At 38.6% G+C, this 18,517-nt stretch overlaps 1 protein-coding gene across 6 annotated transcripts in view; it reads right to left on the bottom strand.

Moving 5' to 3' along the window:
- MPP7 (MAGUK p55 scaffold protein 7) overlaps positions 1 to 18,517 on the bottom strand; it is a 152,922-nt gene that overhangs the window by 111,281 nt on the left and 23,124 nt on the right. For all 6 annotated transcript variants that reach the window (XM_065627580.1, XM_065627579.1, XM_065627578.1 and 3 more), the window contains one exon: positions 761 to 927. In XM_065627580.1, the coding sequence (XP_065483652.1) occupies positions 761 to 797 (37 nt within the window). In that variant the 5' untranslated portion in view covers positions 798 to 927. The remainder of the gene's footprint in view (positions 1 to 760; positions 928 to 18,517) is intronic.

The following is an 18,517-nucleotide window of genomic DNA, read 5'->3' as shown; positions in this document are numbered from 1 at the left end:
GGAAAGCAGGGATCTTTGTATTGCAACTTCAGCCAGGTCACCAATTTACCAAATATTTAACCTCGAGCAGAAATACTAACTTTAATTGCCTCTATAACAGGGACAAAAATATTGTCAAACAGAGAGAACGTACACATAACAGCAGGATGAGATTTAACCTTTGAATATAACCTAATATTGCGACGAAGAAGGTGAAAACTATGGAAAGCTGCAGATCTGCCCTCCCGCTGCCTGCAGGCAGTGACAGGACCTGGAGCAAGGGAAGGAAGAGAACTCGAGACAGGATTTTTCTTCTCCTAATTTGTTAAAAAATTGTCAACACTAAATAGTCTGTGTTCAGAAATAACTCCACTGATAACCATAACTCACAGAGGGGATAGTCTAGACTGCTGCAAATATTAAGGCATGTATGATATCATCTTTTTTTTTTCCCTCCTCCTTTTTCAAGTTAAAATAGTAGGAACCATGCTCAGAGGTGAATCCAAATTCTTCAGATCCATATATAATATCTGTTTGGAGTTGTTCTTTTTTGGGGGTTGGGGATGGTGTGGAAGATGACAGTGGTGGGACATTTTAAAATTATTTTATTTTACCTGTGGTGTGTCATATATCTAAATTAATTTTAGGCTATGTTTAAAGTCTGCTAAGCATCTGTTGAGACTATAATTAATTATCTTATTTGATGATTTCTTGAAATAGAGACTGTAGACTTAACAAATAAGATCTGGAGGAAACACGCAGTCCTCCTTGGCTTGCGTACCTGTGTCACTTCCAGATCCAGTTGATAACGCTGGCATGATTTAGTCTGCAGAGTATCACGCACGAACGTCAGACTAACACTCTGCAGCCAAAAGGCAGAAGTTAATTTCAGTTTAAGTGCTTGCAGCCAAGTTGTCTACGAAGATTTATGCTATCTCCCAGTTTCTCCTAGAAAGAACAGAAACACAGCTTTACAATTAAGAACATTGTTAAACTGTAAATTACTGCAGCTTACCAAATCCAATCATTATCACAAAACAAGCTTTTGATTTAAGACTCTCAAAACAAAGTGCTTTGCATTTATTTATGACTGCTAAGATTTTTTTTTTCCCCAAAGTGAAGCAAGTTTTGTTTTATTCAGTCTAGCCTATAATCCCATTCTGCTGTAAAAATAATTTAACACATTTCTCTCATGTAAATTATACTATTTAACTCTAGCGTGTCAGGTATTTCGGGAAATAGAGTCTAGGGTTATTTTATTAAAACTGTGAATAATTTAAGTCACTCAAATTTTGCTACTATTTATCCCGGAAAAAAAATTGCTTACTAGCATGGTAATTTATTCAGTGTTTCTACTTAACCTCCTTTCAATTGTTCGCAGTTCATTTAAGATCTGACATGCAATTTTTATTTGTAATCTGGAAACAGAAGATGATTTTTAACTGAAGTTGTAAAAAAGCAGAACTAAGGTAAACAGCAATTTGATTCGTGGAGTTGATGGAGCCATTACCACGCAGACCATGTAAGGAATTTTTCTGTAATTCATTACTACAAAGTCAGTATTTTTTTAAGACATTTTAAAATAATTGCTCAGGCCTACCGATACTAAATTTTGGGTCCTTATTTTAACCAGTTCTTGAGGAAAATTCAGAGCAAATGTAACAATAGTAAAAAACAATTTCAAATATAAGTGAATGTATTTAAATTCAAATATGTTAAAATATAAAACTGGAACACAAACTTATGAAAAGAAATTTGGGGTTAAGACTGGAAAGATTTACTAATAGCAAGGCAGGGGCTGATGTGTTTGCAGAGAGAAGGAAGGGAGAGGGGGAAGGAGAAGCTAACAGAAAACAAGGGTTTTCTCTAGACTTCAATAAAGAAAAGGGATCCTTGAAGAAGAAAGCAGCATAGTTCCGCTATAGCATAAGAAAATAAATAGAAGAGCATTTTGCTGCTGCTGTTGCTGGTTTGGTTTTTCTGTTGGAGTTTGGTTTTTTTTTAAAAAAAAAAAAAAACACCCCACATTCGTATTAATCAGAATGACTTTTGAAGCCATCTTGGCTCTGAAAGTGCATATTTTGGACACATTTGTACTTGGCAACAGTCTTGTGGAAGAGTAATATACAGGTGCTGTAAACACTGTATGCTGTTCAAAATTCTGTTTTTCACAAAAAAAAAAATCCCCACATTGCTAAAAGTATTGCAACATATTAAGGGCCATCCACAAGATTTTGTTTAGTAAGTTTTAAATCACAATTATTAGATATACGCTAGCTGTTAACTCATCCCTAGGCTTAAGCCTATAGTTCAAATACTCTGACATCTTCTTAAAGTTGTTTGTTTTGGTTTGGTTTTTTTTCTCCCATAAGCATTTACCCAAAGATTTTGCATTACAGTTTTCAAAGTCCAGTGAATCCGGTTGATTTGTTTGGTTTTTTGCAGGGGTTCTTTTTTTGTTTTGTTTTGGTGTGGGGTGTTTGGGGATTTTTTGGGGGGGGGAGTCGTTTTGGGCTTTTTGCTTGTTTTAAGAAGGCAAATGCAGCAGAAGTTACAGCCTTGGATAACTATCTCTATGATGAAAAAAACTGAGTAAAACTTAAAAACCTTGATTTAAAGATTAATTAGATTAACCTTAAATTAAGATTGTTTAGGGTTTGGGGTTTTTTTCAGTTATAGAAGTTTGTAGTGAAGAGTTTTGACTAAAAAAGCACCAGCTTCCAAAAAATATTTTGACATTCATCAAGTCAGCACAAAGTCCATTAACTTAAAATTTAAAACAGAGATAATGAAGTTAAGTATTTCAGAGTGAAAGCTCATCTTATGATGACAAGGTTGTAAAACATCTATATGCAAAGCTAGCCAGGGTGCAGCTTAAAAGAAAAAAAAAAAAAGAAAAAAGAAAAAAGAGACATCATTGCCAAGGACACGCTGTATCAATTAAGAAGGAACATATTCACTTTGCATTAATTCTGCTTGTTTTCTTTTTAACGCATGTAAACACATAAAGGAGAAGTCATGTTCTGAGCTCACTTCCAGTCACAGCGTGAGCAAACGCGGCAGCCGCACAAACGACGGAGGCGTTTTTGGTTTTCACACATGTGAAAAACTGGTTAAAACAGAATGATTTACTATTAATGGGACACCTTTGATTTATATGCAGCTTAAACTACTTTCATCTATTATAAACAAAAACAACAAAACCCACAGAAGACATTCTCATTATAGGTGCATTATTAATCAGAAATTCAGGTTCCTTAAGAAAAGTTCACTGCGAAACGTGGAAAGTCTTGTTGATCTACGTACGTGTCACGTATTTAAACTCGGTCAGTTTCTTTATTTTTCTTTATTTCACAGTAAATCGCTCAATATTTTAAAAATTCAAGCTCCTTATTATTTAAGAAACCTATATACAGCATAAAGTTATTCCCCCCAGATCCTAAATATATATTAATGAAAAATAAATGACCTGATGAAATCCTTACCAGTAAAATGCTTAATATTTTGCTGGAATGGAATGGGGATTTTTTTTTTTTTCCTTAACTTGCAAATTAAGCTACATTTTTGCAGTGACGATGTTATTTTCTTTGGCTCGCTTTATTTAAAATGCTTTGGAAGTTTTAGCCGGAGCGCAGCCATAGGCACTGCTGACTGCTGTATGGAATCGATTTGCTGCAACACAGAAATACCAGCTGTTCTAGTATGTCCTGAGAGGGATTACCGAATATTCCTAAATTGAAGTTCAATCCATCTTTCCATAAAAATCAGAAGCCAACGCCAGGAACGTAGCGGCAGTATCAAGTGCACCTGAGGCATTTACAATACCCAGCAGGACGGTTACAAGCGGCCTTTAGCAGGGGCTCGTTTTTGGGATTTTGTTACCCCGCGGCTCGCACCGCATCGGGCGCTGCTGGCGCCGCCCGCGCCGAGCCTGACACCTAGCGGCGGCGGGCGGCACCGCCGGGCCCACCTCACCCGGGCCCCGAGAGACCCGCTACCGCCGCTTCTGACCGTAAACCAACAAAAAAAACAACAAAAAAACCAACAAAACCCCCACAAACAAAAAAACACCACCCCCCCCCCCAAAAAAAAAACACAAAATAAAAATTAAGCAATAAATTACATAATTTTAATTATTTCTACTTATATAACGAAAGACATTTCAGGGCTGTTCAGCCTGGAGAAAAGGAGGCTGAGGGGAGACCTGATCGCTGTCTGCAACTACCTGAAAGGAGGTTGTACCATGGAGGGGGTTGGTCTCTTCTCTCAAGTAGCAAGTGATAGGACAAGAGGAAATGGCCTCAAGTTGCGCCAGAGCAGGTTTAGATTGGATATCACGAAAAAATTCTTCACAGAGAAGGTTGTGAAGCATTGGAACAGGCTGCCCAGGGCAGCGGTGGAGTCACCATCCCTGGAGGTGTTTAAAAGCTGCATAGACAAGGTTCTTAGACATGGTTTAGTGCTAGACTTCGGTTATGGTTGGACTTGATGATCCTGAGGGTCTCTTCCAACTGAAATGATTCTGTGATTTCTATTTCTAGGGCTTTCCACTTGTACAATAAATATTAACAAAACCAGATGCCTGTAAAGGAACGGAGAGGTTTCCCCACCTTTGGGTAACTCCTGCATGTTACACACGCACATTCACCCAGCCAGACACAGTTCTAGTCACTTCACCGCCAAGTTCGTTAAAGTGACATAACTTAATCAGGGTGCCAAATCCCCTGGTTATAAATAGCCAGGAGTGGGACAGAAGCGCCCTGGGAACAACTTCCAAAACTGCAAAATCCTAGAATTACAGCTCTCCAAGGGAACTGTTTTTCTGCATAAGCCCCAAATACGAGAGGCCCCTTACCAAGGGATAGGGGATAAACCTTGTTCCTGATCACCCATGTTGTCAATACAGCAGGACGAGTAATGATGGACAGAGGCAGTCAGATAAAGCAGGGTGGGAGGCAGCCAAAGAGCACCAAGATCAACAGCCTTCCACTATTTTAGCTTTAGTAGCTTCTTTCTAGCATCCTCCACTGCTTTTGAATGGAAGTGACTCCATTAGTCACGCAAACGTTTTATTTTAGTCAAGTTCATTTTTCTACAAAAGATGAGGTAGGAAAAAGGATTCAAATTTGTCTTTACAGCAAGCATCACGCCTTCAGAGGCAGCACATGTGATGTCTCGGTTCTACCTTTCACTCCCCATCCAAGCCTCAATAAACTGCATAGTGCCTATTTCTGAAAGGTTATTTTACAAGTTACTTAATATTTTTACCACTTAATTGAAGATGAATAGATTTCTTTCACATTTAAAAAGCAGGCTGAAGACGGACTGATTTAAACCAGGTAAAACCATGAAAGGTATGAACCTAGCAATGTCACAAAGCAGGACACACACACATAAAACCAGGTTCTTTGGTAAAAGATACACTCAACCTGTTTCTCTAAAGGATGCTACAGTCACAAAGACTATAACCTTATTTCCACAACTAAGCCAGCATGCCTGCAAATGGTATTTGAACTACCAGATAGAGATTTCATGTGGAGACAGGAAATTTGACAGCCACAGTCTTGCATTCATCACGGGGCCTCAAGCCACTGAGTGACTAGGGACATGTACACAAGCCTCCAAAACCCAGTCAGCACAGGAAATTGCCAAAGGAGGTTTTCTAGACTGGGAGAAGTAAATCTGTTTGGGTAGACAAAATCTGACTTGAAAATGGTGGTCTGCTCTCTTGGAAGTTGTATGGTAATGAGTTCTATTGAATCCTTAATCTCTTCTAAGGAAATTTCCACCTCCTCAATCACAGGGTCTCTGACAGGCTACTGGAACCTGCTGGTGGCTCCTGATGGGCTTCCAAAGCTGGTTGGCTGCCATGGTAGGTGGTACATGCACATTGTCAGCAGGAACTCTCAAAAAAATCTTGAACTGGAATTACTGCATAGAGGACACAGCATACAAACGCGATGGGACTTCAAAGGCACTGCAGAAGCAAGAAGCTGCCTCCGACTCACTTAGCTGTGGGTATAATGGAGGCAAAAAAAGTGACAAAAAAAACCTCCAGGTATAGAGTCCAATTAAGAAACCAGGAATATCTATGGCAACTACAAGTGTTACTAACTAATACACCAACATAGAGAACATTGACTGTTCCAAACTGAAAAGCACAACAGTTGCCTTCACTAACTTTCTCTTGGTCTTGCCATCACATCAGTCTTCAGCCATCAGAAGAATGTTTTTCTGTATAATGTTATAGTAGTGTTCTCCATTTTGTTTAGCTTACATAAATTTTTTGCTTACCCCACAGGGATGTTAGAAACAACCTCACTTTGTTAAAAGGTTTTGAGAATAATAGATAAGAATTTAGACACTCTTAAGCATCCATTGAGAATGTAAAACTGCTTGACTTAATTTATAGATTTGTGGGGACATCTTTAAGAAATACTCAGTTTGGAAAAACCCTATCTCTGAACTCATTATATCTTGTAGTGTGCCTTGTACTTCCATGGCTCAAATTTAACTGTGAAGCCCCAATGCATCAGAAAAGAGATGTCTCTGGTTTTTACTTACTCGAAAATTTTGACAGATGGAGAAAAAGGATGACCTAAATGATGAAACCTACAATTACTATTAAAAAAAGAGAGTACTGAAGAAGTCATGTGCTGAAAAACATTAAGACATTAGAAATTAAAACCCATTAGTCTGTGGTGCTTATTTCTGAGTGTGCTCAGGTCTCACTATACCAAACAGTTTAATCAACACCAGATAAAAATTGCAATGGTGGCAAGACTGTTTGCAACCTGCACCTTCTCTGTCTTCAACACAAAAAACCTGACATGAGCTCTTGTCCAGACTCTGATTTTAAATGTCAGTGTTGGAACTGAGCACATTCCTTTAAATGTATGAAAACATTCCTTTAAATACATACACTAAAGCTACCAGTTTAATTTAAAACAGCACCACTGTAGTTGATGTCAGATACCCTTAGACAGATCCAATTTTCTGCAAATAAAATGTACCAACTGACAGAATAATATTAGTTTAATAAACTAGTTTAATAAAGCTATTCATTAAAGTGTGACCTAAACTATGTCTCAGATCAAAGGTTACTCTTTTGGTTTGAGTAACTGTTTTGGGTACACTTTTAACACTTTTCCCCTAGCTGCAAACCATTCCTTTTCTTGGAAAAAAACTGTCAGCAGGTACCACAGCCTCTCCATTAATTACCTGCACAAAAAGTTTTGATCTGGCATGGTTTTTTGACAGTCTGTTTGAAAAATGTAACTAAACAAAGTAAATGATAAAGCTTAGTGGCCCCCAAAATACGGAAAAAAATTGGCAACTTTTACAAATTTCCATAAATGAGAATCATAGAACCATTTAGGTTGGAAAAGACCCTTAAGATCATCAAGTCAAACTAGTCAAGTTCAGCAAAACCTGCTGCAATGTGTGATCTGATAACCTCAACACTCCCCAATGGACAGCTATACCAGTTTCGCACATATTTTTATAGTATTATAATTCAGTTTGATTGGATATCCAGAAAAGCTGACAGAAAAATCTCCAACTGATAGAAATCAAAACAGGACTAAGGCCACGCTTAATAGAATAGTAAGTATTCCATTGATTTAACTAGTTTAGTGAAATATTTGCATCAAAAGCATACTTGACTGCTTAGTCTTGTGGCTCAATAAACATGCATGTGCCAATTTTGGGGTCTGTTAAACAGCCAAGTCAAAAAATCACCCTCAGAAATGTGTGTGTTCAAATACTATTATTTCAAAGTCAGACGTCCTCTACAATGTTAGAGTATTATTCAAACTCAGAATGTTATACACCTCTAAAGCTAAATGAGGCACGAATGTTTTACAATGCTTCCATATGTTACTACCAAAGACCAGTTTTGACTACTCTTTCAGATTAACTGATCTTCTGAACGGTTCTCCTTTTTCAGCATAACCTTCCATTCTGTTAAAATGCATTTTTTTTTTTTAAATGGAGAAGATGGGTAAAGAGAAGAGATGAATGAGCAATTAAACAATATGTATTCTTTTTTCCAAGTGCAAAAGCAGAATAAACCTCACTTTCTTAACATATGTTTTTATTAAAAAAAAACCCTCACTACAGTAATTCTCATCTTAATCAGTTTCAGATTGCTTTCTCTAAAATGAAGTTTTAAAATTTAATATAAGCAATCTAAAAAGTATATGCCTTTTGCTCAATTTTGGAAAAAAGTTTTGATTTATTAAGTGGTAATTTATTAGTTGCATCTTGAGTGTAAGTAACCAAAAACTTCCTTATGCGTACATGTGTGCAGTAGAAACAAAGCACCACACATGGACGGATAGCTAGCCAGAGGAAGTATGCGTGCTTTATTTCCAGAAGTTTACAAGCTTTGCAAGCCAAATTGCTCTGAGATGCAGGTTGTAGAAGAAAACAAAGGTAAATCTGAACAGCCAGGCACTGACACATTCCAGAGCCGCTGCACTGCTGGTACATCAGGCACATCAGACGCTCCTCACAGTCTAGTGCTCCTCCCTGTAAGCTCCCTGCGGTTGTATTTCATCCTTGAATTCTAAGTCCCAAACGCCACCGCAAAACTCTCCTCCTGCCTCGCACCTTCCCTCCTTGCAGAGCTCTGAGCGCACCATTGCCTCAAGCCCACTGTGTGATTTGCCACCCAGGACACCCTTCCTTCCTGCTTTATTTTCATAATCTTCGTTTTCTTCATGTCCCTCTTTCTAGGAGTGAAACTCCCCGCGCTCTGACCTTGGTGTCCCAATTCCACCTCACAGTTTCTGGCTTCATACCCATAGCCACCTTACCCTTTTCCCTGGGTGATGCTGCTATGTACTTACCATTCTTGCCATGAATTCATGATCCTCCACTAACTAAACTTGCTTTTACCCTTCTCTTTGCAAACATCCCCACCTCCTGACACTTTGCTTTTACTTCCCTTTCAGTTTTCACTTTCTCCAATCTCCATTTTCACTCCTGTCCCACCACTGCTGCAGCCCTAATGACCCTCTCTGTTTTTCACACCATTGCTTTCCAAACCTAGATTCAGTTTCCAAATCTATTCTTGACCAGCAAGTCCTTGCTTTCCTGCTCTCCACATACCTCTTCCCTTTCTTCTAGAACATGGATGAGCCTCATTCACACAGGCAAGAAGCCTGAAGTTATGACACATGTAAGCAGGTGCAGATAGAAACAAATCAGATGGGGGGGACTTTTCTGCCTGCAGCTCTGCACCCTCTCCAGGCTGGAACCACCCGCGGAGCAGGACTTTCCTGTGTTCTGAGTCACATACAATCAACACTCAGTAACATCTGGAATACTCCCTAAAAATTTTGGAACCAATCATATATATAGCTTCCCAAGATATACATTATAATTCAAAGAAATACAGTTAGAGTTCAGCTTTACTGTAACACTTCAAGCTTGATTTATTCTATGAGTACAGTCACTCTGCACATTTTAGTTATGTACAAATTTAATTAGCAGAAAATAGATCAATTAGAATTAACTGTAAGTTCTGTCTTGCCAAGCTGTATAGCCTAAGTTACAGCCCCAGTGCAATCAGAGTGCCAGTCTCTGAGATTCGAGTCACATTTTCAAGTTTAAAAGCCACTTAATTCAAGTCTGAGATACTGATGAATGAAGAGGAGTCAGATTGAAAGCAAGGGGTAAACTGTATGTCAAGTTCACACCGCAGTGAAGACAAGCTCTCAGATTTCATTTGGGGAAAAAAATACTCACATTCAGCCTTTATCAAAAAATAATTTAAAATAAAAGGTCAATAAACACCAATAGTAACAGAACTTGGCAGTGATACTACATGAAGATTTTTTTTCTGTTTTTCTTGTTCAACTCCCAGTTTAATACATTACTTTATGTCTTAATGTATACCACGAAAACACAGGATATGCAAAGAGTCCAAGTTAATGTTGCTGTTGGAAACTTAATGTTTGCATTTCCTGGCTTTTGCAAGTTTAACTAGGTGAACAATACCACATTGATTCTATTTTGGCATTTGCTACAAATACCAAAGTATTTTTTCTGATTTTGTCTGAAATGGTATAAATCAGAGCTAACCTGTTTGATAGTGAACCTTTGACATTTTTGTTATTGTCCTGGTTTTGTTAAAACAGAAGTTTCTCTTTTAGTGAATTTCCCTGTCAGCTAAAGCCTTCTAAATAACTGCAGTTTTCCTGAAAGCTACATACATGTTTTGGTAGACATAGCAATGGAATGCGAGGTCATTGATAAGGATGGACGCACATCCTGCGAGAGCAGTGAACTGAAACAGGTGACCAAAAAAAAAAAAACAACCAAAAAACTGACCAATAAATATTCCATCCCATTCACGTGATACTTCATATAAAAGTGGGGGATCATGAGGATCTCATCCCTTTTCCTTATGGCCGACATTGGGAGAGGACTTTGCGAGTTGTCCCTGTGAACTGAGGCCCAGTGACAGACTGAATCCAGCTCCGGTTGGCTGCAGAGTCCAGTCCAGGACTTCGGGTGCCAGCCCCACATCTGCCGGAGCAGCTGCCGGGACTTTCAAGATTGGTTTTGTATATTTTGTATTATTTTCTCTATTTTTATTGGTAGCATTAGTAAATCATGTTTAATTTTTCCAACTCTCTTCTCTCTGTCCTCCTTTCCCTCCCAATCGCCTGTCCTTAGTGGGAAGGGGGGAGAGGGAGGGGCAAATGAGGGAGAGGGGGGGAGAGTGGGTTAACAATACATACACGGTTTTGTTGTCACCCCGCAATCAAACCACGACAGTTATTCATAGTGTCCTCTCCAACCTACATATCTTACAGTTTAATAGGCAATGCCAAAGGTGATGCTATACAAATCAGTAAGTGTACCTGCTCCAGCAAGTGCAGGTAAATAAAAGTGCAGAAACACTAAAAATAATCTGATGCTTTGAAAATTAAAATATTGTGAATTCAGAAGTTTTGATGAAGCAATGGAAAAATATTGTACAGTAAAAATGTTTCTTTGAGAAGGTGTCACTGTAGAGTCTCTAACAGTGCTGTAGAAGTCAAAATAGGAAGGTGCACTGTTCTGTATATCAGACATTCCCTTATGCAGCTACGAGAGGGTACAACCAGAGGCAGTTCAATCTTCCCTCTGAATTCAAAAGCTAAAATTCCTAGGAAGTCCAAAAAATAGAGGGATGGCAGGCAAATGAATTCAGCTAAGTGCAGGTACTTGAGGAACCACATACATTGTACAAAATTTATAGTCACTGCAAAGTAATTGGTCTTTTCAAGCACGTATTGCTATGTGTTCCTTGCATTAGCACCCCTGAGACAGTAAGATAAGGAACCGAACGTGGGTACGGCTCAGCTGCCACTCTTGCCTCCTATTTTGACAAATGATCTAAAGGCATCACACTGATAGAGGTCAGTCAAATACTTATTTTTTTACCGTCCTGCATTCTCAGACTCAGACAATTCACTGGAATTTGTTTTTAACAGCTAAGGCAAGAGATCTGTCACCAGTGCCAGCCACCTTTTCCAGTCAGGCTCCCACCCTTGAAAATGATGTTGCATGAAAGACTCAGGGGCTGCCCTACCAAATTTGAATAGCTACAGAACTGTAACATTTCTCTGAGGATTTCTCACATTGAAGAGGCTATGAAAGGACAATTATTGAATAAACAAAAATAGCAAGGAAGCCTCCTCTCCCCTATGCTCCCTAGATAGACGGGAAGCGAGGGTAGAGATGGGGTCACGGCACATTTATCAACTTTAAAGCCCTTTCAATGTTCTTAAACAATCCCACTTCTCCTTTCTAAATATATGAAGATTCATAGGGCTTCGTACCAAGCAACCATCAAGGACTCACATCACCATTAACAGTTGTGAAAAGCTCAGGTGGGACTTAAATGAAGAGACAGATTGGAGTTACAACTTACACCTACATCAACTATTGCTGTCATGACCACACCAGCAATGAATACCACACTGACAGAGAGGAAACCTGCTGTCTGACGGCACCGAGCAAGGCTAGAGAGACACAGATACTGCACTTACAGCAGAATCCAAATGGGCATGTGAGGGCTGAATCAAGTTTTACCAGGACTGCCAAGATAACAGAAAAATATTTCTGCAGGTAAGTATTCAAAATAAGATTTTTTTTTTTTAATGTGATGAATTGAGAACGTTCTTATAAACCTTAATTTTAAAGTGTTCTAAGCCAGAAGAGGGAGCTCCTGCACTTTTCAAATAAGTCAACATGGATTTCATCTTGCCTTTAGTAACAAGAGAGCAGTTCTCCTCATCTCGTGCCACACACACATCTGCATCTGGTTGCTTAAAGAGCAAATATATAGGAAGAATCTAATATGAAACTTTAAGATACATCATGCTCTAATTACACACAACCGATATATATTTTAAGAAATCTTAAAGTTAGTTTTATTTCCCCTCCTCGTAAACCTGATCATTTTTACACTACATAAACATAAAGCCGAAATAATTGTCTGCAAACTGTTTAGTAAGTGAAATTTCGTGATCTATAAACAATGACAACAGGTATGAAAACCCACTGATTTTCCTAACAGTGAAGGGGTGTTCTCCCTATCTTGAAGTTGAGTAAGTAGAACACATATCTTGCCTAGAATTACAAGAGATGAGGAAGTGGATTTTGATAATTTTAAGAAAGTTAGGAAACTGGAGAAGTGCCAATTAAAACAAATATTTGCAATTTAGTGCTGCAGAATGAAGCTGCAATTGTAGTTCATTTTTTTAATGAAGGCTGTTCTTCAAAACATTTCAATGCAGAATAGTTTATTAATAAAGTAGTTATTTTTCTGCTTTTCTAATGAAGATAAATGACAAGTATTTCACAGATTTTGCAGCCCGGTTCCTTACTATAAAGGGAATATTTACCCAAAATAAGAGCAGACCACAAAAAAGTCAAAGGGGACAAAACACAAGTTCCTTATACCAGATTCATCATTGTGATACCAGCTTCATTTTCTAGATTGAGGGAAGATTCATGGAATAAAATGGATTGGGTATTTAAAACATCTCACTACAGTGAATTTTTAAGTTGCTTGTCTTCAAAGTACACATGCATAGTGAATTGCCTGTTTTGCAACTGAACTAAGACACCTTAATGCTGGAGGTAATTTGTGTTTCTCTTTCAGTGACAATGTCCAAGACTGAGCCAGTCCTTACTTTTATCTGTAATTGCTCAGTAAAGAATGTTCAAGAAATTTATTCCCATTGAAATAAGTTATTCTGTGAAAACTTCTCACTAGAAAGCAATTGCCAGTTTGAAGAGGAAAGTTGTCTAAGACGGATGACACAATTTGTGGTGAATACAGGAAATTGGGTATTTCCATCTTCCAGTGGTCTGAGGTCCAGGTAAGCGCTCCAGTTTCCCACTTCACATCCCTTTCTGCTGTTTTCATCAAGATTCTCAGCCTTCCAGATTCCCAGGCCAGGGCTTTGGACCTTGATATATGGTTCCATTTTCCCATGGTAAAAGTGACAACGTTCTGGGTTTCTTCCCAAAGCAAATGAAGCATATTTCTTCCGCTCCTTTATGATGACTGTATTAGCATTTCCCACACAACTCTCAGCTTAATCAGAAATATAAAACTTTCCATCATCACATTCCAGAAACCAATTAGCCATCTGCTCTGTGTAACTTCTAATTTGACAATCTTAATATTCTTGAACTAATGCTCCATGCTTAAAAACAGAATTGATATACAGCAGACTCTACTCATCAATTACAAAGTCAGTCTAACTGTAGTGGTCTATTCTACAAAATCTGGAAATTTGCCTTTATGATATAGAAAAATGATGCTCAGAGTTTTCCCATTGCATCTGCTATGACCTTCAACTAGGGTGGTGAAGGAAGAGAGGAAGAAAGGCCATAAAGATAAAAAGCAGGGTAAAAATATTTGCTGCCAAATTTCACATCACTGTCAGCTTTTACAGTATAGCAATATAATTATGTAGTCTAAATTTCATACAGTTTTGTAACTTCTCTCACTCATCAGGCTTCAGATTTGTGAAAAATTCTTACATTAAAACTATTTTTCATGGTATATTATTTGCCAAAATATCACTGTCAGAGCTCATTTCAGGTATGGTAGTATGATTAAAGCATAGTAAAAGGGTTTCGACATGTAACTTAATTTTCACAAATATTGTAATTGTTACTTATAACATTATAAACTGGTTTAAACAAACATTAGGACCTAGAAGTTAATTCCCTAAAAAGTTATTAATCGGATACCAGAAGCTATTTCATCATTATGTAGCTCACCAGTCTGAAACAAAACAAAATGCCATCTTTCAACCAAAAGTAATATAGCCATCATCAGCAAGGGAGTAGCAAGGAAATGGAAGAACAAAAGCAAATAAACACTCTGGAAGAGTTTTTCAGTGTGTTCTAAATTCTTGCATCAAACAGCCCAAGGATGGGGTGGGGGGGAGGGGGCAGTCAACTAAACACAGAGAATACAAGGACAACACACATCTGGTGGTCTTTGCTGTTAGGCAAATGGACTAACGTGTTTGATTAGTGCTGGTCAGATAAAAGGTTTATGTAGGATTTTTACTGGCTAAGATTTTGACCAAAACTCTAGAGATTCAAATTAATTTCTCTTTATTTATGTGTCAAGCATAGGTTAAAAAAAAAAATATATATTTTCTTTTGAAATAACTCAGGTTTAAAATACACTGTTACTCAAGACATTCTTGAAGCCCAAGGTTGTGCTTCTCCGAGGTCAGCTCCTCCGGTCATCCAAGTCTCTGCTACAACACTATTGCCTCTGCCCTGCCCCTGGCTGGGAAGCGAGGTGGCAGAGAGAGGAAGAAACAAAACTCTTTTCAGACTGTTTTCTAGTCTCAAAACAAGTAGGAATAAGAGAGACTCAGTTTCTTAGTTTGTAGATACAATACCAGCTCACTACAGTAGTACAAAAAGTAAAGTGCCACATCACACTATTTCAAGCAGAGAGCATACACAAAAAACTAACAGATAAATGAAAATAACCCAATTAAAAAAAAATCAAGGGTTAATCACACAAAATGCACAGGTAAATACATGTCAATAATCAAACAGTGTATTTCGAAGATCAGCAGTGTGCTTCTGTGTTGAATATCTAACATGCATGTTGACACAAGAGGATTAATAAGAGGTTCATCTTTTCCCTCTTCTTCTGGCCACATGCAAAACCCCTTCGGGCCCTCATGAGCTACAAACTTACTGAGAAAAATTAGAAGTTCTAGCTTACAAATCAATGCAAAACCCACAATGTTGACAGGTGACTTTTGAAAAATCTCTTTTGCACTGAGATGCTTGAATAGGACAGAATAACCACACTGGTCATGGCCCAGCCTCTAACCTCCCTATGCTCACAGGCAACAGTAAACACAGGGTTTGGGTTTGTAGAGTATCTAAGCCACTAAACACCCTGTGATAACAGTATCACTTTCAGCACAAACACCCATAAAATCTACAGAATGTCAAAGTTATTAGTAATGTCATGAGTGCTTATGCAATAGGGGAAAAGCACAAGTATTAAAAAAACAAACAAGAAAAAACACACTGCTACATGAGGGGGAACTTAAAAGGGGGGTGGGAAAGAAAAAGTCCTGTAGTTGCAAATTTAACTCTGAATAAAAGAATAAAACACACCAACTAGGCACTCCGTAAGTTCTTTAACACCATTATAAGCATCAAAACATGCTGTTCAACACTGGCTGGAGAAGGAGATGGGTTGAGTTTGAGCCAGTTCCAGTCTCCTCCCTTTGCTTTTTGAGACCTAAGGAGTTTGACGACCTGCCAGCATCAGCTGGTCAGCTTGATTCCTGACACCAAATGCCAGTAGCAACCAGCCCAACCACCGTCTCCTGGACCTGTCACCACCAGAAAGCAGCCACCCTGCTGTACCAACCACTCTGCTAGACCAGCCACCCTGCTTCATGGAACCAGCTGCTTAGCAGTTCTTCAGCCTCTTCACTGAATTAACATAAGCAAGATCTGGCTGTGATAAGCAGCTATGCATGTTGAATAGTTTTTGTCTTATCTTTCAACCCCAAATAAACCCACCCTTGCCTGCGGGGTTTAAGGCAAGCTGCCAAGCAAGGTCTTTATGTGTGCAAGGGGGGAAGTGTATGAAGCTAAAGAGGAAAAAAATTGCCCTGGCCCTCACTGAGAGCTAAAGGAAGCCCTGAAAAGCACAGTGCAAAAAAGTATGACCAGGGAATTTGCTATCAAGTTCACTTCCAAACTTTGCTAAAGACACCTGCAATATCCAGTAGTCTCACCATAAAACCCAGCTTGGAAGTAGAGGGTTGCTCCTCCTATGAAAAAAACCAAACCATGTTCTCTGTTAACATTGGAGTTACCCCATATCTAAGTCCATATTTTACAATCATAAGTAATCACTCCCCAAATACACCCCATCTCACTCACTGTACAGGACAAATCACAGTCACAGAGTATTTGCTTTGTCATTACTGTCTGATGTATTTGTCTTATTTGCTGCAAACTCTCCAAATACTGCTCTGAAGACAGGATGACCTTTTCCTTCTGCATTTCCACACTTGCTCAATATACCACAAGATATTGAAACATTATATAATTAGTTTATTGAAACACTAACTAAAGTGTGATTAAACTCACTAGAGCAACTCACAGTTGCAGAGGCAGGAACATGATGCAATTCCCTGTTGCGGTTATCCACTGTCTTAACAACACCCACCTTCCCTTTCTCACAACTGGTTGCAATAGCTATAAGCCTTACAATTTCAACAGTAACTGAGATGGATGCGTACGTTCGAAAGGCATATTGTGTCATGTAGTACCATCAAAACATTTATATAAGAAGAACTAAATTAAGCTATAAGTGTATATCTTAGAACTGCCCAATTTTAGCGCAACCGGCCACCATTTCAGTGATGTTCTTTCAAATTCAGTTGTGAAGAAACACAGTTTCCTGCAGCCTTCATACAGAAACTACATACATTATGACAAATCATCAACACCTACACGGTTCGCTAGCTCAATGAACCGTAACTTTCTGAAATATTGCACAACCCTTTGCCCCTGGAGTTTACAGTACCCAGCAGCCACCGTTGGCCACCAGCTGCAGCCACCAGCAGCAGGAGGGCACCATGCAGGAAAACCGGTGTTACCGGCTCTGCTGTGCAGCCTTAAAGACCTTCTAAGCCCATTGATATCTGGCAGGCCACGGACACCAAACTAGCTTAGCAGGAGTGAAATACACTAATCTGAAACAAAAAAATTTCCCTGGCCTGCTAATAATACACAGATATTCCAAAACTTGTTTAGTGTAAACCCCTCTGTTTCCACAGCTCTCCTTGCACTAGAAAGGAGAATATTTCCAAATGGAAGGAAAAAATCCAAATTTTTCCTGTATTTCCAGGAGAGGATACACAATCAGCCTAACACCAGAGGGAGAAGACCCATATCCATGTTTGTTTCTATGCCATAAGTGTGCTGTCTTATTTGTCACACACAATGTCCTCCCCACTTTCAAGAAACTGCATGTCTTCTTTAAAAGAGCAGATCAGAAAAAAACAAGTCATGAATGATCAGCAAAAAGAAAGTCACATGAAAGGACATAAAAAAAAAGACATGTTGAAACTTGCTGTCTTATTAATTTGCAGTGAGGTACTGGGAGGCTGCCAAATTAGTTAATCCAAATACACAAACAAGTTAATGATGACCTGAGGGAGCGACACTGGATTTACACATTGAAGGAAACACCATGTAGGAAAACATTAAGAAACTGTGTATATTTCAGAGCTCTATGCTATTATTTCAAAACCTCTTTAATTCACCACCTGGAACTGTGTAATGAACACAGAGAACTGGAGCCTCCCCGAGGAACTTGACTGTGGTCCCTGTTTCCATCACAGGGTGGGCATTCACAACAGAAACTTCAAAGAAGAACTGAGAAGTACCCTGGTTATAAGTGCTTTTGGAATATCCTACCACGCACCTTTTCAGGACCCACATGGCTATTGTGTTCAGCAAGTTCAGATGATCTCAACAAGAAATACTTTATTTTTATTTTTTTAAATTATCAGAGTGTCATGGAGAAACAAAATTATTACCCGAGTTTCTGCTCAACCTAGAATTTCCATATTTAACTACCAGACAACACGTACCTTCATTCTCTAAAAAGGAAGGAAAAGATTCTAGTTCACTCCTGGCTTTAAAGATACACATGAAAACATTTTGGTTCAATTGCTGATGTTAAGTTAAAAAAATTGTCTGCCTCTCTGAGAATAGTGAAATTATCCACTTTCTGAAAATGTTTTCCAACTAAATAGTGGGGAGGAAACAAAAAAGGCATTACTTCCCATTTCATTATTAGAGGGATCAGTTTACAACCTAAAGATGGGATTAGACTACTTACATAAACATGGGACAGAGCAGTGTACAAACCCACTGACAAACAATTCCTAAAACAATTGCATCGTGTATTGCATTTTTCCTAAGCGCTCTGTTTAAAATAATGCTCTAAAAC

Source organism: Caloenas nicobarica, chromosome 2, assembly GCF_036013445.1.
Source record: "Caloenas nicobarica isolate bCalNic1 chromosome 2, bCalNic1.hap1, whole genome shotgun sequence".
In the NCBI taxonomy this organism is placed as follows: Eukaryota; Metazoa; Chordata; class Aves; order Columbiformes; family Columbidae; genus Caloenas; species Caloenas nicobarica.
The sequence above is the reverse complement of the archived record's forward strand: the minus strand, read 5'-3'. Positions and strand labels throughout refer to the sequence as shown.